Below are 27,448 nucleotides of genomic sequence, written 5' to 3'. Positions count from 1 at the left end.
AACGCCAAGAGATTAGAAGTCTTTTCTATCTAATGATGACAACAAGAAAAATCGCATCAACCTTATTCAAAAGTCATGGGAGGATGATACAAAGGCAAGGAAATACTGTTTGTATCAGAAGAACAGTGCACTTGCTTGACAAGTAGAGATGGAGTAACAACAGAAGCCACCATCGTACACTCATTATGTTCATCACATGAAGAAGCACAGCTGCATTATACTTCATTGTTTTCATGCAGCCAAGAGTGATTGTGATGAAATTATTGTTCACTCTCCAGATACAGATGTCTTTCTACTGATGATGTATTTTGCAACTGAAATTTCAAAGACGCTGTTTTTATGGACTGGAACAGGATGTCATCGCAGACTTTTCAACGTATCTCTATTATCTCAGATGCATGACAAGTTTGATTCGTGCAATTTTGGGATTTCATGCTTTTACAGGATGTGACACCACTAGTGCATTCATTTGAAGATGAAAAATTAAGCAATTGAAAATCATGAAGGCAAAACCACAGTTTCTTCTTGCATTCGAGGCTCTTGGTGTGAATGAAATTGTGGATTCTAAGCTTCTGGATGACTTGGAACAGTTTGTTTGCTTTATCTACAATAAAAATACTTATTCAGATGTGATCAAATTGCATTTTGATATGGTTCGTCAACGGTTCCACACAAGGTCTGGAAATATTCTGTCAAACTCTGTTGGAATTGATTTTAGCCTGCTGCCCCATGCCGATTCACTCTTCAAATGCACATCATGCGTGTGAATTATCAGACGCTTCTTTGGAAGAAATCCAATATCTCATTTCCAAATCTGCCACCTCCAGAGGATCATGGCTGGAAGGTGACTACTGATGGAGACCTAGAATGCAACTGGTGTGCTGGAGACATTGTTCCACAAGATCTGGTGGATATGTCAACTGGTCAGCCAGATGATAGTGAAGATGATGTTTTCAAAACCCTTTCAGCTGATGAATTTGACAGTGACAACAGTGAGGAAGAAACGAGTGACAGTGACAGTGACAGCGAAGAGGAAAAAGATTACCCAGCTTCTGCAGCTGAGTTGGTGGAGCAAAGTACATCTTGAACTAAGCCCGTCATATGCTGCCATTGATAAAATATTATAAATTATTTTAATGAAATAACTATATTCTGCTAATCGAGAGCTTTAATTTGATATGCAACATGAATATATTAACTAAATTTTGAAAAAAAAATATGTTCACAGGCTTTCGGTATTTTGGGCATTAAATGACTTCCCATTCAAAAACTATCACTTCAGGTGCTTTCAAATTTGGCAAGTACGTTAAGTTACAGTACATCTACATTTTCATTTTTTTAGAGCATATTGAACTATTCATTTTTCAGTTGTTATTCTTAAAAATAGATATTGAAAAACACAAGAAAATTGCTGTTTGACCTTTTGTCATGGATTTCCTTCAAGACAAAAATCTTGAAACCTTAATATCGTAACTTATGTTTAGGTATAGACTGTGGCCTTTCATTTGGAACCGATTTGAATGTTCTATAGCTAAAACTAAAAAAGTTATGAATATTTTAAATGGGTTGGTACTTTTTTTTTGCACTACGTGACCTTTCAGGGGCAATAACTCTGTTAAGGCGACACTTGCCAAGTGGCTAACATGCTCAGATCACTTCCTTAGGAGGTTGCCTAACATAAAAAAAGTACTGGTATAAAATCCCAAAGGGGGGGGGGGGAGGGGGGTTATAGCCAGCCCACGGTCTATTTGGACAATGGTGCAATAGTTTATTTGCTTTTGGTGCTGCATTGATTGACATTGTATAATGTAGAAGTTGATCATAATTATACTTGAAATGTTTTATATATATATATATATATATATATTATATATATATATATATATATATATATATATATATATATATATATATATATATATATATATCTTGTCGCTATAAATTCTTAACTTTATATTTATACATTTTTATGCATGCCACGTCTGTAAACGAATTTCCATTTTTTGGATGAATAAAGTATATTATTATTATTATTATTATTATTATTATTATTATTATTATTATTATTATTATTATTATTATTATTATTATTATTATTATTATTATTATTATAATTGTACATAGTTTTGTTAATTTATCACCAACATGTAAAAATTACAAACCGTGGCTTTAAAAATTCACTTATGATGCTTATCAGAAAAATGCGAATAATTATGGGGTAAAAGTAGTCACAGCCAAAATCACTACCATGTGTTTTTATATAATTCCCAACAAACACCCTCCCAACATAAAAATAAAATTTCATTCAAGAGCCTTTGGGCTCATGAAGAAGTATGGTCTGAAATGAAGAACATGGTTCACATCAATTTTGATTGACTTGTTAGAGTCTTTCAAGGGAAATGTCCATTCTGATAATAATGGTGTTTGAATGAATGGAGTTTTATGAATACAGAGATAGTCAATGTCAGGGTTGAGTGAATTAATTAAAATTTATTTTCCCCCCTCCCCCAGATATATGATCCTAATAAATATCGATATGAAGTGCCGCTTGCAGTCCCATCAAGCTCTTCAAAAAGTTTGAGTCCTCAATATAAGGTTTCTATCACAAAGCAACCATTCAGTATTTCAGTTACAAGAGCTTCCACTGGAGAAATAATGTGAGTATATTTCTTTTTTAGTATGTGATCATTTTTTCATGATCTCCCTTAATCAGTGTTTCATTGTGTGTAGGCTAAGTACTGATATTTTTGCAATGAGGATGGGGTGGGGGTGGGTGACGAGAGCTATAAAGATGTAAAATTAATCAGTTCACAGAAACAATAAAATTTATCTGCGGATGTAAACCAAATCTATAATCATCGTCTATCAACTCTCTTGCATGAACTATACCCATATGATTGATTAATACCTACGCGATGCAAGGGACAAAGTAGCTAGGTGTACCTTGATGCAACACAAGAGCCGAGTGTAGGAATGAGAGAGCTAGTACAAGGATAATGGTCTAGAAGAATTAAAAGAAGATGGGAAAAAGGAGGAGAAGAAGGAGGAGGATGAGAACAGTGAGGAAGAGGAGAAGGAAAAGAAAGAGAGTGGAGAAGATGAAGGAAATGGATAAGAAGAAGGTGGAGGAGTGAGATGAGAGCGAATCAAAGTCACAAAGAAATAAAACCAAAACAATCAAACCATTATACTCTCCCTTTAACTCAATTTGTGTGAACAGTGCAGAGAAGTAGAAGCTTGTATAAATTATGTGTCTATCCAGACAATAGTCAGACATAACAATAAATTACAAACTTCTAAACATCTCGTTACAAACCTACGGTATTGTCATCACTTAATGTGACAGAAAGGATTGGTCAAACCTTTAAAAAATGATAAAAAGAAGAAAATACGAACTGAAATGACTTTTAGATTGGTCACTGGAGTTTCAGACATGCCAGCTTGTATACACAGTAATAGGAACTCTGGGGGGTAAACATTTTTGACTAATGGGAACTAAGGGACATTTACTTAGCAATAAAAATCAGAATCTGTTTATAAGCATGGCCCGGCTATTATCTCATCATCTGTTGCCTTGTTTTCAAGCGTGGGCAATCATATCTGTCCAATCCTCTCTATCATTTGTTGCCCTGATGGTCTCCACATTACTTCTTCTTTGTGTCCAGACCCTGATGTTGAACACCAATTTCATCCTTTGTCTTCCTGCAGCTCACTTTCCATCTATCATTCTTGTTGTCACCAGCTTCTCTATTCCCTTTGTCCTCATTACATGGCCAAATACCTTGCTTCTGGGTGGGATTTCTGTGGAGTCCTTGACTGGGAGCGAAACAGTCAAATGTATAGTTATAGTTTTGGGAGATGATATTTTGTTCCTTGTAAATCATCTCTCTGTTATGTATTGTTAGTTATGTATTCTGTAAACATTTGAGTGTGTGTCTTTGCTGGTTTCTGGATGAGACTTTAAGGTAAACAAAGTAAATTTATGGTATGCTCTTGGAATCTACGAGTACATCTGTTCCCTATTTGAACCAATTTCCCTTTGTCTTACTTTTTCTTGGGTGCTTTGATTGTAAATCTAGAATATTTTGACTATTCTATTTTCTTCTTTTTACTGGCATTGATATGACCTATATGTGTCGCAAGCGCCGTAAAAAGCTGAAAAACAAACAAACAAACAAACCATCTGTTATCCTTTACAGACTGGTCCGTTTTACCTGTTGAACTAAACTGAACGCTGTATTCAGCAGTGAATAAAAAATGGTCACCTCTATCTCTACCAACACATCCACACTCTCACAAATTTTACCATTGTGTCATTCCAACCCGCCTTTTGATCCAAAGTCTATGGTAGAGGTGAGAGAGAGATGGTGATGATGGGGGTGGCGGAGTTAAAGGGATGAAAGTCACTGACACGTCGTCTAATTTATTTACTTTTTGTATTTTTTATATCCTTCAGTATTGCCTCCCTTTAGATATCATATGCATGGATCTAACAGGACTCAGCTACAACAATGTAGTCCCACTTTCACCATTGTATCCGAGTTCCAATGTATTCACAAATTAGGCCCATTAACTTGAGCTGTACTTGAGCGTTAAAAAAACGCTTTACATTGGGTCCCTGGCCAACAGCAACACTTAATATGTAGGACGGGACATGACGCCTGTTAGGCGATATTACATTTTTTTTGACAGAGACAACGATGTTAACAGCCAGATACTCATTTTACACCTGAGTATGGTGAGAGAATGTGAGTAAAGAGCCTTTTCCAAGAACTCAACTATGCGCCAGTGAGACTCGGACCCAGGACCTTCCGATCCGAAAGCGAGTGTCTTACCACAAAGCCACATAGCCATGCGTAATGCATTGTATTTGGATATATTGAGTGGGTTCCGACAAACCTGTTATAACTGATTAGGCCCTTAAAAATCCCTGCTGATGAATTGAAAAAGTTAAAAGGGAGAAAGAAAATAAAGATGTGAAAAAAAAACCCCTTTTATAACCAGGTCCTGTTATATCTGGACCTGTTATACTGAGATTCCACTGTAAAACCATACTCAATTGTCAGCCGTATATAGTTTTTGACTGCCGTCTTGTTGATTGGCATATGCTTGTATTAATTCATATTAAATTCTACAATGCTTTTACTTTTCAGTTTTGATACAACGGGTTTGGCACCTTTGATTTTCTCAGATCAGTTTTTGCAGATAAGCACAAAGCTGTCGACCAAATACATCTATGGGTTTGGTGAACATCGTAACAATTTTCTCATTGATATTTCTAAATGGGGGAGATATGTATTCTGGAATAGAGACGATGTACCAAAGGTAAAGTTTAGATTTCTCCTCCTCCTCCTCCTCCTCCTCCTCCTCCTCCTCCTCCTCCTCCTCCTCCTCCTCCTCATTGTTGTCATTATCAGCGTCATCATTCTCCTTCTCTGAGGAAATTCCTATTCCTGGATGGGGTTCCTGACCTCCCATACTGGGCAGGGAGGCACTAATTGTGTCTTCTATCCCCCTATATCTGTTTTCCAACATACTCTCTGTCTTTGTCTTGGGATGAGATTACTTGGTTTTGTCCTGACCCTGGCCAGATACCTTAGCTGGGAGGGAAACAGTCGAATGTACAGTTAGAGTTTTGGGAGATGATTTTTTTTGTCTTGTAAATCATCTCTCTGTTATACACTTTATTATTATTGTTTACATATTTATCATTTGTAAACATTTGAGTATGTTCCTCTTAGTGGGGACCTGTGCTTGTGTCTGGATGAGACTCTTAGGTGATCACAAACTAAGTACAATGTTAGTGTGCGCTTGGAATATACATCTGTTCCCTAATATTATTTATCATTTGTAAACATTTGAGTATGTTCCTCTTAGTGGGGACCTGTGCTTATGTCTGGATAAGACTCTTAGGTGATCACAAACTAAGTACAATGTTAGTGTGCTCTTTGAATATACATCTGTTACCTATTTAAACCATTCCCCTTTGTCTTCCTTTTCTTTGGTGCTTTAATTGTGATTCTAGAACTTTTTACTATCCCATTTTCTTCCTTTTTACTGGCGCTGATATAACCTTAATGTGTTGCAAGCGCCGTGAAATCCTTAAAAACAAAACAAACATCCTCCTCCTATTCTTCCTCCTTCCTTTTTATTATTATTATTATTTTTATTATTATTATTATGATGATGATGATGATGATGATGATGATGATGATGATGATGATGATGATGATGATGATGATGATATTATTATTATTATTATTTAATTATTATTATTATTATTATTATTATTATTATTATTATTATTATTATTATTATTATTATTATTATTATTATTATTATTATTATTATTATTATTATTATTATTATTTTAGGTAGTTGTAACAGTATTAGTATTAGTATTAGTAGTAGTAGTAGTAGTAGTAGTAGTAGTAGTAGTAGTAGTAGTAGTAGTAGTAGTAGTAGTAGTAGTAGTAGTAGTAATAGTAGTAGTAGTAATGGTAGTAGTTGTATTATTATTATTATTATTATTATTATTATTATTATTATTATTATTATTATTATTATTATTATTATTATTATTATTATTATTATTATTATTTTCAATATTAATATTATTATTATCATTATTACTATAATTATCATATCACTAATTTTACAGATTTTACGGTGCATAGTGAAATCAAATTATATAAAGTTTACTAGGCCAAATAAGTTTTAATAAATGTTTTGTTCCCATACGAAGCCTTTCCATTTTCACTCTTTCGTTAGTATTTTACGATCACCGGCTTCAGGCAGCCCTTACCGTTTTCTACAAAAAGAGAAGATATACCTTTGTTATTTTTAAAGACCTTTTGAAAATTATTAAAATTAAAGACATCGTCTTCTTTGACATTTACAGCTGAACAACAATGGATATGGCTCTCATCCATTTTTCTTGAATCTTGAAAAGGGCAGAGATGTGAACAAGAACGGTAGTCAAAATAATGCTCATGGTATTTTCCTTCTAAACAGCAATGCAGGAGGTAAGGAATGTAGTCGAATGTATTAACTGCAGTGCACATTACCTAAACTTATTTGATCTAAAAGCATGATTCATCTAAATTCACCACATCACCGGTTTGACACCTGCCTATGTGACAAATTGTGAGAAAAATCTGAATTTGAAGAAAAAAAAATTGTGTGACCAATGATGCAGGATTTCCACACTTACTATGAAATACGTTTTTAAATTCTTGAATTGATGCAATGTATCTGGTCACAAATCTATATTTTCAAAAAATGATATTTTTCACTAAATTTCTTCCAAATTTGTAGGTAATATCCGAAGAAAAAAAAAAACTTCCAGAAATTGAGAAATTTTGGGCTAAAAGTAAATTTGTAAATGCTGATTTTATCTGTCTAAGCACCAGGTCTGAATGCACACTTGTACTTTGGGGGAACTGACAAAAATACCTTTCAATAAATTGACTTCTAGAATGTCATTGGACCAGGTTGCACCAAGCAAACGCATTACACACTTTACAGTGCACTCTGCAGTAGAATAGCAGGATGCTTGCTCCTTTGATCATCTGCAAACATCAATTTGGTTTTCTACTTAGGTCATTGTAGTGTTAGTTAATAAGAATTAATACAGATGACATCGATTTAACATAGGACCTTTTAATTAAGTCTTCTTTTCATGGCCATTACAACAATACTCTATCAATAATAGTATTACAGTCATAGCCATTCAAAATAGTAGAATCGATACCATTACATCTTCCCTTCTTTAACTCAAGGAATTGATAACGGAATAAGCGTCAATGTCAAAAATCAAACATCTATCATAACTAGATAAACTGTATCAATTAAACATGTTTGTACATGTCATGCTACTCTTGTTCATTTCTGGATCTTGAAGTCTTGTACAGTTATAATCCAATAGAAGAATACGCTCTCTACCTAACACAATTTTTATTCACAAAATTAGTCCTGAAACTATTTCTTCCTCATGATCATAATTTAGATAAACCAACGCTCTTTTTATACATCCATTCAATCTTTCAACTTAGCAATATTCTTGTACTCTAGATTAAATATTTCTTCTTGCCCTATGCTATGCTGGTCCCCATAATCTGCTAATCAGATCAGTTCGCTATTTGAACCCTACAGTCCATGATCTAAACTAACACTCTCGAAAATGAGCTGGATGAACGATGCATCTCCCATGTCTTGTGACATATGTTGGGGGACAATGGGGTTGCAATTTGTTCATTGGTTATGATGATTTTCGGACCAATGGCTCTATATTGCTCATTGCTCAATGATTCCTGGTTAGACTGGTCAGATGTATGTACATTTTTGGCTCCCCATCCAGCAACATCGTTATACTTTGTAGACTGATGTATACAAATAAGATCATTAGGTCTTGGCGACCTTTGATTGTTTGACTCTGATCCAGTGTTGCGCATACGCAAATGCTGACGATTTCTTTGTTGGTACCCAAATGGGCTTTTAATTGAATATGAATGGTCATTGAGTGCACTATGCATTGTTCTACATTGTTGTTATGGATAGATCCAAACTGCTTGATTGTTTTGCATGTCAGAGAGAGGATGAGCTCTTTTGTGTTTGACAATCTTTAAGTTGTTTGACTTTTTGGCAAAAATCTTTCCTGCTCTTACCTCTGTATTTTTTGGTCATGGCAGGCAGTTTGGTTCTCAATTTTTGACTAATTAATAACTTTACAGGGCTTAACTCATGTTCCAATGGAGTTGCTCTGTAGTTTAGTAATGCTATGTATGGATCATCCGCTTGTTTCAGTAAATTTTTAGAAGTCTGTACTGCCCATTCTGCCTTTTGGGATATCTTGGATTACTGGTAATATGGTCAAACTCGTACCCCTTTTCAAATTGTTTGAATTCTGCAGAGACCAGTTACTGGCCATTTTCTGAAATAACCTTTTGTGGTATTCCATATTTTGAAAACACTGATTTCTTGTGATCTATCACTGAACTTGAATTTGCAGATTGTAGATGTGCAATCTCAATCCACCTTGAGTAGTTATCAACAAAAAGCAAATAAGTTAAACCTATCCATTCAAAGAGATCTACTTTGCCAAGGATATAATGGAATTACTGATGGTTTCAATGGTTCTGGTGGAACAATCTTATATTTTTCACATATCCCACAGTTTCTAACATCTTTTCCAATGTCTACGGAAATTGCTGGTCACCAGACACTCTCATTTACCAAAGCCCAACATTTCACAATTCCAAGACAATTCCAGTTTCTGAAACTGTTTGTCATTGAAAAACCAATTTGATCTTTAGGATGTTTTCTCAAAATATTATCACTTGTGTGGGAGACGAATTCTATAGTCATGATTTACATTATATTTTTATTGTAACTACCAACAGAAGAAAAAATTTCCATTTAATGAAGGCATTTTCTTGGGGACAGAATGTCAAAATTTATTTCTACTGTTATGCAATTTGATATAAAACAATGATTTTATGAATATTTGGCATTTTACTATTATAACATTTGTCGTAACACTCGTTTTGTTTAGCTTTTTTCTTTGAATAGCCATTGTTTTCTATTCTTTTCTTGTGTTGTTGTAGTGCCTCTTTTGCTATACTTGAGAATTTTCATCAGTTTTGTTGAAATTATTAAAAAATTATTACTAAAATATTTAACTTATCTGTATACTTTATTTATGTATGCAGGGTAGAATCTATTGTTAGTATTGTCGAACAAGCAGCAGTTTTTCCTAACATAAGTATTAGAGAAAGCCCTGGCTGTTCTTCATAATGCTTACTTTGCTTAAAATTACTTCTTTCTCAGAGGTAGCCTATCAGCCCTACGGTGATGGGAATGAAGGTGCTGTCACATACAGATTTCTTGGTGGAGTTCTTGACTTCTTTGTCCTAACTGGGCCTGAAGCAGGGGCAATCACTCCACAGCTGGTTGATGTTATTGGTCGGCCTTACCTCCCTCCCTTTTGGGCCCTTGGCTTTCACTTGTGCCGATGGGGATACAATACAAGCGAGTACCTCTCAGAGGTGGTAAAGAGGAATAGAGAGGCTCAGATGCCATATGTGAGTAAAGGCATAGCTGGGACGCAATTATAACTTAGCTTTAAAAATAACAATGTTTTTCAAATTGGGATCACAAGAAATAACAGACCAAGGAGAAAGAGAGATTATCATTACACTATTATAATCATTAGCCACACTGCAATGATTTTTTTAAAAGCTACCGTACAGTATGCTTAAATGTGATCATTTGTATCCTAAAAGAACACATACATCACAATGCTTGGGTCATTGTACAACTTACAACGTTCTAAAATAAAAACCTGGTTGTGATCTCCATTTTTGAACAAGCCATTTCATTTCTTATAAAATCATCACATCAAATTATCAGTGCATTCTCTTTCCCACTGATTAAAGATATTATTTTGTTCCCTGCACACCTTTTTTGTTTGCAGCATTATCGGTTTTTGGTTAAATGTTATGTTCCTTTTCTTGTACATTTCTTGTCTACTAGAGGTAGCTCAACAGCCCGGAGCCATAACCTATCGTATGCTTGGTGGCATTTTTGACTTTTTTATATTCATGGGACCCCAAGCTCTCTTTGTTGTGAAACAGTTTGCTGACGTCATAGGGTATCCTCACATTCCTCCTTTCTGGTCCCTGGGCTTCCATATTTGCAAATTTGGCATTCATGGTGCAAATCATCTGAAAGCCATGATTAAAAGGAACAGAGATGCCAATATGCCCTATGTAAGAATTCTTTGCATACTGATTTTTCAGTTCTTCATGAATAAGATAGTTGTGGATAATTTACATATTTTCTTTCTTTACAAAACATTTGTCACTGTTTGTGAAAATCACTCAAGGGGCAATTTTTATGGCATTTCCACATTTGGATCATTGTGCTATTAATTAACAACTCTTTCTTTAACAACGTGCATAACTTGTTTAGAAAAGTGTATGATCAATTATAACTTTTCCTTTTTTTCCTTGTATAATTTTCAAAGCAAAGCTGTCATCTGTTATTTTCTTTTTACTCTAAAGATTTCATGACCTATTTAGCAGTCTTCACTGCTCAAGTTTTGTTTTATTTAAGAGACAATCATTATACGAGCACCCCGCTATTTAATCTGTCATATAAAAAAAAAAGTATTTCTTATAAATCCGAGATTTAGTGATCTGAAATTAGAATTGTTTTGTATTATTGTGCTGATTTATCTCAAAGTGCTTTCTCCCAGACATAAATTATTCCGTCTACTTTAATGCTGATAGGAGCCACTTGGAGGAAGCGCTGCGTCACGTGATCACTTTTAGCGTTGCTTTAGCGTTGATCACTTGAGCCCACCAACTTCAATTTGATTTAAATTCTATATTATTATTATTCTATATTTTCAAACGGAATTGTGTTCAAGTTATATGTTGTGAATTCATTCATCTGGATAGTGTATATATTCGTATAACTTGTGCAATTTTAAACAATAGTTTAACGCCTATTTATCGTCTGCCATCTCTGTCCCTTTGTTTACAATTACAATGAATGCCATCTTTGGTTCCGAGACGGTGATGGAGAAAGAAACAATCGAGAGTAGCCGAGCGGATGATAAGAAAGGGAAAGGAGGTGGTGAAGTGAAAGACGGGGCGAGCGAGAAGGAATGTGTTGGGAAAGGAAGTGTAAGAGGTGTGAAGGGGAAAGGTAAAGGAAAGAAAACGGAGGGGAGCAGTTACGGTGCTGGTAGTAGTAGCGTTGGTAGCAGTGAACTGGACTTTAATTAAATAAAACAACAACTCAGTGTGTTGATGGGATTGGTGCAGTGGTGAGCCAAATGAAGGAGGAATATGCTAATGTCAATATTGGCCTTTCGCAGCCAATATGTAATGATGACATTGAGTCTGATCTTTCGCGGTCAGGCAGTAAAGATGTATGTAATGCTGACCTTTCGCGGTCAGGCAGTAAAGATGTATGTAATGCTGACCTTTCGCGGTCAGTTGATGTGGTGCCAGGCAGTAGTAGAGATACAGGGATGATGGAGCAGGCATTCTCATATTTCGAGAATGTGGTAGGCAGGACAGAAGTGAAAGGGAAGGTGCTGGCAGAGAATGTTTCAACTGGTGTTACACAGGTTTTATGTGACGGTCTGCCCAAGGATACGGTTACTGCTCTCTCTGAAAAATATCCAGTGCCAGCCAATTGCTCTAGACTAGAGGTTGTCCAATGCAATGAGGAGGTTTTTAAACAGATATCCCCTGCCTCTAGAATGAGGGACGCATCCTTGCAGAAAGTGCAGGTATTGCTTATGAAAGGCATTACTGCTGTTTGCAGGGCTATGGAGATGGTGAAAGGAGATAACAAAGAAGTACTGGAAAATATTTCGGATGGAGTCGCTTTGCTCACCAATGCCTCTCATAGTTTGGATATTTATAGAAGACAGTCACTTCGCGGTGAAATTAGAGATGACCTCAACGCTCTCTGTACCGCTTCCTATCCTGTTAGTGACAAGTTATTTGGGAGCAACATTAAAGATAAGATTAAAGACATGAACGATTCTATTCGAGTGGCAAAAACCACAAGGAGATTTTCCCCGTACCCGTCCCATGGCCAGAAAAGGTTTCCTTTTTTAGGCAAAGGCCAACCATGGAAAGGTCAAGGAGGGGGGACAAACACCTTTCGGGGGAATACAAGGACATGGAACAACCACAAACAACACCACAAGCAACACACCTTCAAAAGGAGGAATTAAAGGATAAGGTAACCCATTTGCATGGGGGCAGAACTAAATTATTTAAATCTGCTTGGAAAATGTATACCTCTGATCCTTTTATTATTCAATGTATTTTTGGATGTGCAATTGATTTTTTGTCCTCTCCTGTTCAAATGAAACCAGCTCATACTATCCAATTTAAACAGGATGAAAAGATAGCTTTACAGGAGATGATAATACAATATGAAAGGGATGGTGTTATCCAGAAATGTACACCGGAGGAGGGTGATTTTGTTAATAATGTTTTCCTTAGGGAAAAACGTGCTATACCGGTGAGCAGAGGAAAAAGTATCGAATGATATTAAATGTAAAACACCTCAACTCCTTTGTGCGTTATCGCCATTTTAAAATGGACACTTTACATTCTTGTTACAACTTATAGAACCTAACTGTTTCATGGTTTCGCTAGATTTATCTAATGCATACCATTCTTTGCCCATGCACCCAGATTTTACCAAATTTCTTAAATTTGTTCATAATGAATCGTTATACCAATACCTTGTTCTTCTGCAGGGGTTCCGTGATAGTCCTAGAATCTTCACTGAAATCATGAAACCTATTGTTGCTCACCTGCATCTTAAGGGAATTATATGCAGTTTGTATATTGAGGAATGCGAACATAATTTGAAGTACATGACCAATATTGTGCGTTCGTTAGGATTTGAAATATCAGATAAGTCTAACTTAACCCCATCTCAAGAAATGGAGCACTTAGGTTTTGTACTCAGTTCCTTGGATATGTCAGTGACTTTAAGTGATAAAAAGAAAGATCAGATTATTTGTATGATTGAGAACCTTCCTTCTTCCATCTCAGTTAGATTTTTAGCTAAGATTATCGGCATGTTAGTCGCCTCTTTCCCTGCTGTTGAATATGGACCTTTATTCTATAGAAGTCTTGAGTGTCAAAAAATTGAGGCTCTCAAACAAGTATATAACTTTGATAGAAATATTAAAGTTTCAGTTCAATCTTTTATTGAATTAGAATGGTGGAAGCCTGAAGGCCTCCACAGTAAGAAACGATTACATATAGATAACCCTTCTTTTGTGATGAGAACTGATGCTTCAGGTCATGGCTATGGAGCAATTATGAATGATGTTGCCACACAGGGACGGAAGAAGAGCAGATGGATCACATCAACGTTCTAGAAATAAAAGCAGTTTATTTAGGACTTCAATCTTTGTGCAAAGATATTTCCAATTGTCACATTCGGGTAGAAGTAGATAATATGACAGCTGTTTCATACATTAATAACATGGGGGGAACCTATTCAGTTAAATGCAATGACATCACACGAGAGTTAATTTTATGGTGCAAAACCAGGGGAATATGGATTTCAGCATGTCATATTCCCGGAGTGGAAAATATCATTGCTGATGATTATAGTAGAAAATTATCTATTCATACTGAGTGGTCGTTTAATCGAGCAGAGTTCAATAATCTTTGTGATCATTTTGGAAATCCAGAAATTGATCTTTTTGCTTCTAGAACCAATTTTCTTATTCCCAAATATATGTCGTTATATCCTGACCCATCTGCCTGTGCCATTAATGCCTTTTATCATTTATGGGCTGGATTTGTGTATTTATTCCCACCATTCAATATGATCCCCAGGGCTCTACAAAAGATACAACAGGACAAAGTATTGCGAGCGTTGGTGATAGCACCAATTTGTGCAAACACAGACTTGGTTCCCCAAACTTATGACTATGCTGATAGCGTCCCCGGTCCATCTAAAAGCCTCAAAACACCTATTGGCATTGGCATCAGACAGGGCAGCTGTGCACCCTTTGTATCCAAAACTAAAGTTGAGGGCTTGTCTCTTATCAGGGCAAAAATCCGGAAACAAGGAGTTTCCAAGCACGACTTAAAAATAATTATGAAAAGTTGGCGTCGCAACACCCAAAAACAGTACAATAGTTACTTACTGAAATTTATCCAGTTTTGTGATGCTGATGGGGTGGACCCTATGAGTAAAAATGTTCAGACTACTATAGCTTTTTTGACAATATTATTTCAATCTGGATTGCGATACAATGCCCTCAATACAGCCAGGTCAGCAGTGTCAACATTGAACGAGACCGGTTCAGATCCGCTAGTGTGTAGATTCATGAACGGTGTATTTCATTCTCGACCCACTCGTGCCCGTTACACTACTGTTTGGGACAGATCTACTGTGTTAAATTATTTAAGGTCACTTTCCCCTGCTCGTGATCTTAACCTTTTTATGTTAGGAGCCAAACTTCTTATGCTATGTGCTCTTGTTACGGGACATAGGTGCCAATCATTTCATGCCATGACTATTGAATCATCTTGTTTATCTATTCATGATAGTAAAGCTATATTCCATATTAGTAAATTGCTTAAACATAACTCGCCTTCTAATTCTCAAACAATTATTACACTCCATGCATTAAACGAGGACAGACGGATTTGTGTTATGACATATCTACGAGCATACTTGAAACAGACTAGACCACTTCGATCTTCTAATAATTTGTTTATTAGCACCCTTAGCCCTCACTTAGGAGTCTCCAAGGATACACTGTCACGTTGGATAAGACTTATCCTAACCAAGTCAGGAGTGGATACTAACATATTTAAAGCACACAGCACACGATCAGCATCTTGTTCTTCAGCAGCTAAGGGTGTAGATATATGGCATGTACTTAATACGGCAGGATGGAAAAGGGTCTACCTTTGCTCAATTCTATAAAAAGACCATTGCATCTTATTCGGAATCTTTTGCACATCCAGTACTATCCTCAAAACCTGCCCTGCTTTGAAATCTCCAAGTGGCTCCTATCAGCATTAAAGTAGACGGAATAATTAACAAATTATACGAGTCTTACCTTGGGAAGACGATGTATGATGATAATTGTTCCGTCTCTTAATGCTGAAGGAGTCAATTGCCCTTCCCTCCCTTGCCCTTACTATTAATATAATTATAATTCTATATTGAGTATTATTGTTGTTTTTTGGTGAAATTGTGCTATATATTACACGTGTGTAATCTATCGCGGGATAAGTTCATAGAGTACTTATTTTAGTTGTGTATTATCATTACTACACACTTGTTGTGGGCAGCTTTTTCGGAGTTAAATAGTGATCACGTGACGCAGCGCTTCCTCCAATTGACTCCTTCAGTATTAAGAGACGGAATAATTATCATCATACATCGTCTTCCCAAGGTAAGACTCGTATAATTTTTAAATTAAATTCATCTAAACATTTTCCGTTGGGTTACAGTAGTTGCAAGCTCAAATCAGGTCGCACATGTGTCAGTTTCATGCTATACAAAATGAACAACAAGGCATCATTTATACTGAAATGTGATACCCATGTGGGTTTTTTTTTGTTGTTGCCAAATTTAAGTTCTATTTTTAAAAAAAAATTTGGGTTATTATACTGAATTACTAAATGGAAGTAAACTTGATGCTCAACAGTCTTACAGGCTACTGTTTTATCTTCATTAACCTTACAATATCACTCAGGATGTTCAGTGGAATGATATTGATTACATGGACAACCATAGAGACTGGACCTATGACCACAAGAGGTACTATGGCCTACCCAATATCGTATCTGACTTACACAGGAATAATCAACATTACATTATTATGGCTGTAAGTATCAATCACAAATTGTATTAGGAAAAAGAACACCCTATTATGCTGATTTAGGAAGTATAATGACCAATGTCCTGCTAAGCTCTGAAAGCTGCAAAACTGTTGGAACCACAGGTTTGAGATTAGATGATGCTCTTTTGAAATACATTCCACCTTTGGAACAAATTATCTGCCTGTATTTATTCATTGTTAATAATAAAGACCTTTAAAATGTACTGCAGTCTTTATTTTCAGAAAGATACCTAGAACTTTTGTATTTTACAAATTCCATGAATTCATGCTCTAAGGCGCTTGGCAGCCATAAGCACGCTTGGGGCGCGCAGCCTAATTTTTGCTATATATATTTACCCTTTGTAAGCCTGCACACAAAAAAGGACTCTGTTTATTAGCATGCTCATTTTTCTGACCATTGCTTAAAAGTTACAAATATGAAAGAAAATGAATAAATGGCTAAAAAGAAAAATACCACCATTTTTATTAATACAAAAGTTTGACAAATAGGGTGAACAGAGACCATCAAAATGCATCATTACTTTCCTTGCACAAAGCAATTGACAACTCAGTGATGAAACGGACTCTGCACCTCTCATAAAATGTTAAGTGATAACGATAGGCAGACTCAGTAGCTCATTAAGACTTTACAGGGGAGGGGTAAAGGGCAGGCAAGTTGTATACTTGTGCTGACATGATGGAAGCGGGGTAAGGTAAGAGAGTCAACATAAAAGTCAAACAACCAATAATCACAAGCTTTACCCCTCGTTTCACACCTATGGTGTAATGCTGTTGCATATTGTGGCAGAAAAAAAGGGTCTGTTTATCCTTAAAAATAATTTAAAAGCTAAAAATGAATAACCGACTAATGGCAGTTCCATGCCTGCAACCTGGTACATTGTGTGTACATTTTTGTGAATAAAAGGGCAAAGTTGTGTTTATAATATGAGCATTGAACATATAATTAGTTATAATGATCCGAATCCGCTTATAAGCATGATCCGGCTATAAGCACGCTCTGCTTGATTCCACAGGACCATGCTTATAAACAGAGACCACTGTATTTTTAAAGATTAAAAGCCTTGTTTGAGATATTGTGCTCACTATAGAATAATAGTCTATATAAAGACATTTCCTATTTAATAAACTAAATAAGATACTTTCAAATTTTTAATTTAACCTAATTTAAGTTAGTTTACTCAGCTTCTTAAAACTGTAGGTGTAAAGTATTTTCACATCTGTTCTCATCTCTCCAGAAATCGATGGTATCTCTAGACTATTAAATTATTGTCTCTGAGCCTTTAGTATTCTTTGTTATATATTAATTTCTTTCTTTGTTGCAGTTGCTATGTTCCTTTTGTTCTTAGTTCAATCCTTTTACACATTTTCCAGGACCCTGCCATAGCAAGTATCTCTCCCCCAGGAACATATCCACCGTTTGATGATGGCAAGCAACTGGATGTGTTTATTAAGAACCACAATGGCCAAATACTTATTGGACAGGTAGTTTTGCCATTTGTAACACCTCCCCAAAATAGCATTACAATTGGCTATAGAAAAAAAAAGCTTAAGAATGAAATTTAGTCATGGGTGCCAGACCTCTGGACCAGCCTCGAATTCTGGGTTGACAAAATTACACAGCATCACGTTCCAGGTTATTAGTCCAGTAGATTTAGGGTTTTGACCCGGAAGAAATTGGTACCAAGCTAATTTTTCTTCTGATGAGACAAGATCATATTCTGAGCCTCCTATGAGACAAATGTTTATAAACACCTTGCATAGAATAGAAAGCAATCAACCCTTGGCAATTATAAAAAAAAACACAACTCAAATAAATAAAAAACATTCTAATGAGGTCATTCTAGAACGTGACGGTCCCAAGTCCGTAGAAAACTCAGAAGTGAAGTCCTACATGAATGGCACATGAAAGCTGGTGCTTAGATGTTATTTTTAGCTTATCCACTTAATCGCACTCTCCGCTTAATCGACACACTAACCTGAACTCCCGAGGGTGTGCGATTAAGCAGAGTCGACTGTAATACAAAGCCAATGTGAAGTCATCACATTTTAGGAGCCTGATAGCAACTTTTCAGCCGTGTATAAAGAAGGGACATGGAAATACCAGCACACATTTTACATAAAGTCGGACAGGTAAATAAGTAAATATAAAGGACAACCACCAACAGTAATTCACACTGTGTTAAGCAGGTATATCAAACACATATAATGTAAACATAAAGTAGATCATCGGAAGACTTTCTATCTCTAAGATCTATGGCAGAAGGCCGTAAAAGGAGGTAAAAGGTGCTTAGACATAAGAGAATTTATGGATTAGTGCAATAACAACCACCTCCTTTATGTTTTAGATCAAGCACGAACAACCACCAAAAAATGATACTAAAAAATGAAAAAGTTGAGCAAGTTAAAGAATACAGGCACCTTGGTATTATGTTTAATAATAAATTAGAATGGTCGGTGCACTCAAATAACGTTATTCCTAAATGAATTACAAAATGCATTTCATGAGAATGTTTCACAACATCAACCTAGACCAAGTTCTCCTCTTTCTATTTTTGAAAACTTGAGCATTTAAGTATTATTATTATTATTATTATTATTATTATTATTATTATATTTGTTGTTGTTATTTTATGGTTTATATTTTCTCAGGTGTGGCCAGGACACACTGCCTTTCCAGATTTTTTCCATCCAAATGCAGAGCAATATTGGTACAAACAAGCTAAGAACTTCCATGATCAGATTCCATTTGATGGACTATGGATTGTAAGTTGTCTTTGTTTTGGTTATCTCTTTTGAAATCGACTGTATCAGTTTAAAGATATCATGTAACATCTTTAAATCACAAGTATTTATTGTTATAGCCTATTTATGAATCAGAAAAGTCACTAGATATATAATTTATTTCTTTTGAATTCCTAGGACATGAATGAACCTTCCAACTTTGTAGATGGATCGACAGAAGGCTGTCCAAAATCACCATACAATTTTCCACCATATATACCTGCAAGTAAGAATGATTTATAGTTTCATTCGAGATCTTTGTTCTTGTTTCTGTTTATAACTAATCCATAGCATTATGATGTAATGATGGGTATTTGGTTTCAAACTTAAAGTCTGTAGTAAGTACAAAATTCAAATTGATGTACAGACATACAGGCAGGGTGGGAAAACATTTTTTTTATTTTGTAACATCTAATATTTTGACACTTCGGGTGGTTGTCAGCATGAATGACATCACATTGAGACACTGGCACCATTGCAGCACATGACACTGGATGCAAGGCCAGTGATGATGGTATTAGAGGGTCCTCTCTCTCTCTCTCTGTCTCTCTCTCCTCTCTCCCTCTCTCCCTCTCCCTCTCTCTCCTCTCTCTCTCTCTCTCTCTCTCTCCTCTCTCTCTCTCTCTCTCTCTCTCTCTCTCCCTCTCTCTCTCGGGGTAAGGTTTGAAGTGATGATAACCCAAAAATTGCAGCCACAACTGTATTATTGAGGGCAAACTATACATTTTGACGACCAAGCCATACTTTTTGTTTTGTAACAGTCAAGCAATGTCAAATGTAGTCAATGACTGGGTGGAGTAACGAGTGCCCAGTTGTCTGCGTATCCCAGCTTCAGAGAGGAAGTGTTCGGCTGAAGACATTGATGTGGACATTAAACAACATTGGCGCCAGAACAGTTCCCTGAGGGACTCCGTTCCTCAGTTTCCTGAGAATGAAGATTTGTCGAGCGCATTGATCATTGTGAATTGGTTGAAATATGTGATAGGAATGTTCATATATGTTCATATATCTTCGAATAAGAATACAAAACTCAAAAAAGGAAGGAGAAAGACAGAAACTCAAATATGAACGAAACAAAATATTACACAGCATAAGACATAGAATAATTGATCTTAGAAATGAAGAGTTGGACAAAAAAGTTGATACTATTAATAAATGCAACAACGATCAAGCAATGTATAAAGCTGTGAGACTAATAAACCAAAGACCATTTGAAAACCCAAAGATAGAGGACGACTCGGGAAAATTAATTATTAACCCCAATGACATTTCAAATGTTCTTTTTCAATACTATAAAACAAAATTTCAAGACAACAAAATGCCACACGTCAGCTCATTTGAGGGAGATCCCCGACCACTATTTAAACCTATTTCACCAAGAGAAGTGAGAAATGCTTTTAAAAGTCTAAATAACAACAGAGCACCAGGAGAAGATGGAATATGCACTGAACTTCTAAAATATGGACCACCTTTATTAGATGAACACATAGCGGACATTTTCAATCAGACGTTTGAACATCACCAGAACCTGGATATTAATAAAGGGGAGCTGATATCAATTCAAAAGCCAGAAAAACCAAAAGGCCCTCCAAAGAATTTGAGACCAATTACTCTTCTTAATACAATTAGAAAATCGCTCTTCTTGATCACACTGAATAGAATTAGATCGATTGTTGAAAATTATCTGTCACATAGTCAAAGCAGATTCAGGACGGAGAGAAGTACTGCAGATGTAGTTTGCCCACAAAAGGCTTGCTGCCAAAACCCTATCAGAAAAATTAGAAATAGTTATAACTGGAATAGATATGTCTGCCGCCTTCGATACTATCAATCGCCAATCCTTGTAAAATATTTCGAAAGGAATAGTTATGGAAGATGAAGTTTGATTAATCAGATTCCTTATAAGTGAAACCTGGATAACCACCAAAATAATCGTTGCCTCAGATAATAAATCATTCCTTGGCAACATTGGTACACCACAAGGAGACAGCCTAAGCCCTGTTTTATTTATCATTTACCTAGAAAATGCTTTAAAAGATGTGCGTAAATCTGTACCTTCGGCCCAATCACGTTTTGAAAACGAACTCCCCATGGAAATTGCATATGCAGAGGACATCGACTTTATTGGTCTGAAACAAGTCAATGTAAATGACATCCAAAGAGCCTTACAAAATCACCAACTGTACGTAAATAGTGACAAAACAGATGTAACATTATTATCAAGGAAGAAAGATGGATGAAGAGCCACGAATAATGTAGGATCATTAATAGGAGATAAGGAAGATGTAGAGAGAAGAAAAAGTTTATCGACGGCTGCATTGAATAAATTACTACATATATGGATTAGAAAAGATAAAATAAAATTAAATACTAAAATCAAATTATACACAACCCTTGTAAAATCCATGCTTATATACAACTGCGGAACATGGGCACTGACTGGAGCCGAAGAGCAAAGATTAGACAGATTCCATAGAAAACAACTGAGAAGAGTCCTGAATATACGATACCCCACAAAAATAAGCAATAAAATACTGTATGAAAAATGTAATGAAGAACCCTTATCCATTCAAATCCTGGAGGCAAGATGGCGGCTTCTTGGGCATATGCTCAGAAGAGATGAAAATATGACAGCTAATAAAGCGATGAATACGTTTTTCACTCCATCTGGACACAAGAAATATCAAGGCAGACCACTCACGTCAATTTATACTGTCCTCAATCGAGACCTAAAATGCCTTCAAAATAACAAAGAATTAGAATCAAAGGAAGACCTTATGAACTTAGCATCCACAGCAAAAGACCGTGAACTGTGGAAGGAAATGACACAGATGATTAGAGAGGCAGCCGAGGCGTCCCGATCGGATGATTAGGAAGCGTAAGGCCTTAAGTCAGTAAGTCAGTCATATCTTCCTCTTGATCCACTTCATCTAAATGTTAGTTCGCCTAAATGCCCACCCCTGATGGATCACTGCCTTGATGTTGGTGGGGGTGCTTGAGGTATATCAGGGGCAAAGGAGTAATTCCGATTAACTGTCACTAGACCATCCCGGATGTCGAACCGTAAACAGCCCACCCAGATATGTGATGGAATGGAGTGCTCCACACTACTGCAGCATGATGATTACATCCAATTCACAGATTCAATGGCAAAGGGGTTGGCTGCCTAGCCAAATACAATGGCGATCGTGTCAACAGGATCATTGGCCGGTTGAGAAATAAGTAACGTCCCAACACAACTTTAGCTGAACAATGCGGTATCAGGGTGAGTGACATAGACACACATATTGTCCCTGAATATCGAGGGCCAGAGTATGGCCAAAAATGGGCTTTTATCAAAGCTATTGTCCATAGTGTTGATATTCTCCTACTACAAGAGATCCATCTTGATTCAGGCGTGCAATCTTCTTGATTCCAGATCCCAGACCGTATGAGAGAACACTTCGAGGCTCAAAAGAGCTGTCAACGTTTACGCTAATTCGAAGGTAAGGGCCATAGAAAGTGTTTCGGCCAGCAACGGGGTGAATAGAATTTCTGTGACGGTAGGTGGGCTGTATCTGCACAACATTTACAAACCACCAAGAGCGACTTGCCACCACCACGAGTAGGGCTACTGAGACGGCAACGAGCCAGGTAGACAACTACACGCATGGATGGACTGTAACAATCTGCATGACCTGCACCTAGTGTATGATCCTACCTTCAGGGGCACTGGCCATAAGAAAGAGTATACTCCTGACCTCACCCTCATGATGAAGGGAGTGAACGGGGAACCGTTGCAGGACAGTCCTTGGCGACTTTCCCACATAGCCAGCACAGGCCGGTATTTGTCACAGCAGTAGTAACAATCCGAGGGTACAGTCTCTCTCATTCTGCAGGTGGAACTTCAGGAAGGCGAACTGGGAAGAATTTACTTCCGATATCGAGCAGGTCTGCCCTGCTATTCCTCCCAAGTCCGAGAACATAACCAGATTTAACAGGCTGCTGGTTAAGAGCACTCACTGCTCCAGTCCAGCTGGACAGAGGAGTCGGAAAAGCTGTACGAGGAGTACCAGCAGACCCAGTCCCAGCACGTAGCCGATAGACTACTTCAGTCACTGGCAGAAGGAAGAAAGCAATGGTGGCAGGAGACTGTGGAAAGTGTCAACTTTACACACTCCAGCCGCCGCGCTTGGTGACTGATGAAGAAATTGGATCCTGACTGGAATTTAGCGAAGGCTGCACTGGAGTGCAAGGCAGACACAATTGCCAAGAATATAAAGAACCATAGCAAATGGGTCCCGAATCAGTCTTTCATGCTAGGTATCCACAAGGCATAGAGTATAATTTGGACTGATGTCCTTGCAAAAGGAAAGCTCCCACAAGTGTGGAAGCATGCTAAGATAGTTCCCTTCCTAAAGCCAGGGAAACCGGTGAAGGAGGCAACAGTTACAGACTCATATCGCTGCTGAACTGCCTGTACAAACTGTGACTGTGCTATTGAACTGATGGGGGGCTGGTGGCTGCCATGCCACCTGACCAGACGGGTTTCAGAAAAGGTAGGTGCACAACTGAGCAGGTCATTGCCCTTACAGAGCATATTGAAGCAGGGTTCGAAAGAAAACAGCAAACTGGTTCTGATTTATAGACCTATCAGTAGTGTATGATATCGTCTGGTGTGAAGGGTTAATGATCAAACTTGCAAAAATTATAAGGTGCAAAAAGACCTTGAAGCTGTTCTCTTCAATCCTAGGGGAAAGACATTTCCATGTCGCTATGGGAGACACCACAAGCTAAGTCAGGAAACTGAAGAACAGAGTCACTCAGGGATATATTCTGGTGCCATTGTTGTTTATTGTCTACATTAGCTACATGCCGAACACTTCCTCCCTGAGGCTGGGATACGCAGACGACAGGGCACTCGTTACTCAAAGTACAGTGTGGACCCATCTCGAGAGCGTACTCACTGACGACAATACCAGACTGAAATCCTACTTTGACAAGTGGTACCTGCAGATGAACACTTCAAAAAACCGTGGCTACAGCATTCCATCTATGCAGTGGCTGGCTCAAAGGTAAACTGATTGTCCTTGTCAGGGACCAGCTTCTCCCATATGAGCTGAATCCGAAATAACTGGGGACTCTGCTTTACCTATCGGACCATCTCAAAGGAGTGCCCGGAAGATAGAGAAATACAACAGTCTTCTGAGGAAACTGGCAGGAACAACTTGAGGTGCTAATCAAGCATATCTAAGGACTTCCACCCTGGCACTATGCTATTCCAACGCGGAGTACTGTGCTTCAGTGTGAGGTAGAAGCAAGAAAGAACATTGAGAGGGTTGATGTAAAACTTCCCAAGTGGCAGGAACAACTTGAGGTGGTAATCAAGCATATCTAAGGACTTCCACCCTGGCACTATGCTATTCCAACGCGGAGTACTGCGCTTCAGTGTGGGGTAGAAGCAAGAAAGAACATTGAGAGGGTTGATGTAAAACTTCCCAAGTCATGCATATAGTGTTGGGAATGCTGGCAATAACGCCTAGAGAATGGGGACTCAAAATGACAGCAATCCAGCCCCCCAATGTACAGCGGGAGATGATTACAAACAACTGGCTTAATAAGATCAAAACGAGAGGGAATGGAATACTCCTCAAGCGCATAATGGACAGTGCCCCTGTTTCAAGCTGAATAAGTCCCAGCAACCCTTGTTCGTAGCTTCCCTGACTTTGGACAGAGCAGCATATATGAGATGGAAGTCGGTGTGGACGAATTCAATTCCTTGATGGGGCAGGGACATTGACATCTTGAAACTGAAAGAGAAGTTGCCAGGCTTTTGTACCTGCAAGAGGAGATATTGGGTGGCAGCGAACTGACTTCAGTCGAGTATCTGCCTCACAGCACAATCTCTTCATCAGTGGGGATTTGCCACCTGTCCAATATGTACTTGTTGTGATCAAGAGCCCAAAACCACAGAGCATCTGGTTGAATGTTGTTGCTCTGTGACGCTGCTTCCGGGCACGTTCGTGACTGTTCACAATTGCGGTGATGAGTTTGCGACCTGGATAGATCATCTTAACATAGTAGTGTGGCACCATTAGAAGCTGCTGCTGCCTAAATGCCTGTTTTAGGTGATTACCACAGTACCAATGTACGAGGAGTATGAACTTAACATATAGAACGAGACATGAGGAATGTTAGAAGCTCTTACATATTTTTTTTGGACAAATACAATGCAGTTACCAGCCAGGTGTTCATTTTACACCTGAGTTCCGGGAGAGAATGTGAGTAAAATACCCTTTTCAATTATCAACTTTGCATCATCTAGAGGGGAACTCAGACTAGGTCCGAAGTCAAGTGCCATACCAAAGACTATTAAGCTGCATACCCACTCATAAAGAAAAGAATAAGAGAAACACATCCTCCAATCTTGGAGTGGAAGTGAAAAAATTATGAAAATAAAAGATTAATTTCTTATTTTCATAATTTAATATTTGTCATCAAACCTGTAATGAAGTTGACACATTATGAATCTGAGTTCAAAAAACTGAAAATGTGTTTTTTTTTACCACTTGTTCAAAAGGAAAAATATTAAGAATATCCAGTTAAATAATAACCCAAGAACAGCCTCATATAAAAATTAAAAAATTAGAAATTAGTCCTTTTGCAATTGGGTCAAAGAGAGAACAAGAGCAAAAATTTGTATTGCCGACTTAGTGTCCAACTTGTAGGCCAATGAGTCAGATAAAGTTCAATGTACAATATGTTTTAGTAATTTGTAACAATTTTTCAATAAATTCTTATATCAATATTTTTGACTTTATTTCGTTTATGGAAGTACAATTCATCTGAAAAGTAATTTTTTTTCTTTCCAAAAGCCATTGACTCCAGTTCCCTTTTTGTCAAAACCATTTGTCCATCTGCTGAGCAGAATGTCTCACTCCATTACAATGTACACAACATGTATGGATGGTCCCAAGCCAATGTAACCAGGAGGTGAGATGCAAATGAATCCATTTAAATCTATTGTATATGAATTCCTAAATGACTTTTTGTTTTCATAGTAGAAATGTATTTGTAGAACCCAATTTCATGGCCAGTGTGGGTTTCCAATTTTATACTAAGATTTCAATGTTGTGACTTAAAAAAGTCTATATGCCCCAAGTGCTTTTCATATGATTTTTACTTATTTTAATTTTAAAGCGTGTATGATAACAGAAATGTGTCATTATAAAACAAAATATTTTTCTCTTCCATATCGCCATTTTTTATTGTTAACAATAGATGGCGATCAGACAAATTCTTAGATTCTCTACTTGCTACATGTTATTTTCATTGCAGTATCCAATTTTGTTAAATGGAAGCTCTTAGCCTCTTGGATAAAAAAAAAAAATTAATCACACTGATGGCAATGATCATTTCTAGAACGTTTAAAAATTTCTTTTTTTTTTTTCATTTTCATTAACATTGAAAGTCATTCTTACATTTTCTATCACATAATGTTATTCAAATATCTTATTATTGTAATTTTCTCGTTTTACTTTTGTTTTTGATTTTGATTTTACCTTTATTTATATACATGATAATAAGTATTACTAAACTTTTAAAATAGATAAAATCATATAGTTACACGGTTTTCAACACAAGAGATGTTAGAGCCATGAATCCCAGAAATCAGGAGAAAAATTCTGTTGCATTCACCAGGATTGGATTCCATGACATTTCTTATCATATGCGTGCTAGTTAACCCATAGAGCCATCAGTTTACTCTAAATGAAATGAGATGAAACAAAAGAAAACTATACAAAAAAAAAAAAGATGCACCATAGAACTGAGCATGGTATGATCCAATGTCATGCTCAGATTTCAATACAATGGTGTGTGACATCGCTTTGACAATTTGTGAAAAGAATTGCTTCCAATTGGCAACACACCAAGTAATAAATGTAGTCTGATATATTTATTATCACTTTGACCCTCTTTCAAAACAGAACATAATTCCTTTAATTTGATAGAGTTTGCTTTATAGAACAACTTCTTAGATTGATCTTTAATGGTCTTAAAGTTGTGCCAAATGAGTTGGTAATGAGTGAGTGTTTTTACTTTCATAGAGATTTGTTCTTGATTTTGACTTGTCACTGTTCAATATTTTAACTCATGAATTAGTCATATTATTAGTCTAACTTATTTTTAATTTGTTATAAATAATGATTAAGGCTAACCAATTATTTTCAAAATAATGTGATCAGAGCCAAATTTCGAAATTTCATAAGT

At 36.8% G+C, this 27,448-nt stretch overlaps 1 protein-coding gene across 11 annotated transcripts in view; it reads left to right on the top strand.

The window, feature by feature from the left end:
* Positions 1-27,448, top strand: part of LOC144972622 (lysosomal alpha-glucosidase-like) — a 117,924-nt gene that overhangs the window by 37,520 nt on the left and 52,956 nt on the right. For 9 of the 11 annotated variants that reach the window (XR_013645384.1, XM_078914061.1, XM_078914065.1 and 6 more), the window contains exons 3-11: positions 2,512-2,657; positions 5,154-5,325; positions 6,902-7,025; positions 9,829-10,082; positions 16,271-16,402; positions 17,789-17,899; positions 19,067-19,180; positions 19,337-19,424; positions 26,053-26,170. Coding sequence is in view for 10 of the 11 variants with exons in the window: in XM_078914061.1 (XP_078770187.1) it covers positions 2,512-2,657; positions 5,154-5,325; positions 6,902-7,025; positions 9,829-10,082; positions 16,271-16,402; positions 17,789-17,899; positions 19,067-19,180; positions 19,337-19,424; positions 26,053-26,170 (1,259 nt within the window). In the remaining variant the exon portion in view is untranslated. Of the gene's footprint in view, positions 1-2,511; positions 2,658-5,153; positions 5,326-6,901; positions 7,026-9,828; positions 10,083-10,533; positions 10,770-16,270; positions 16,403-17,788; positions 17,900-19,066; positions 19,181-19,336; positions 19,425-26,052; positions 26,171-27,448 lie in introns of all 11 variants that reach the window. The other 2 variants (XM_078914070.1, XM_078914071.1) reach the window with 1 other exon arrangement.

The sequence above is a fragment of the Berghia stephanieae genome, chromosome 5, assembly GCF_034508935.2.
Source record: "Berghia stephanieae isolate SIO BIC M18660-M18661 chromosome 5, UCSD_Bste_1.3, whole genome shotgun sequence".
Classification (NCBI taxonomy): Eukaryota; Metazoa; Mollusca; class Gastropoda; order Nudibranchia; family Aeolidiidae; genus Berghia; species Berghia stephanieae.
This window is presented reverse-complemented; position numbering and strand designations above follow the sequence as displayed.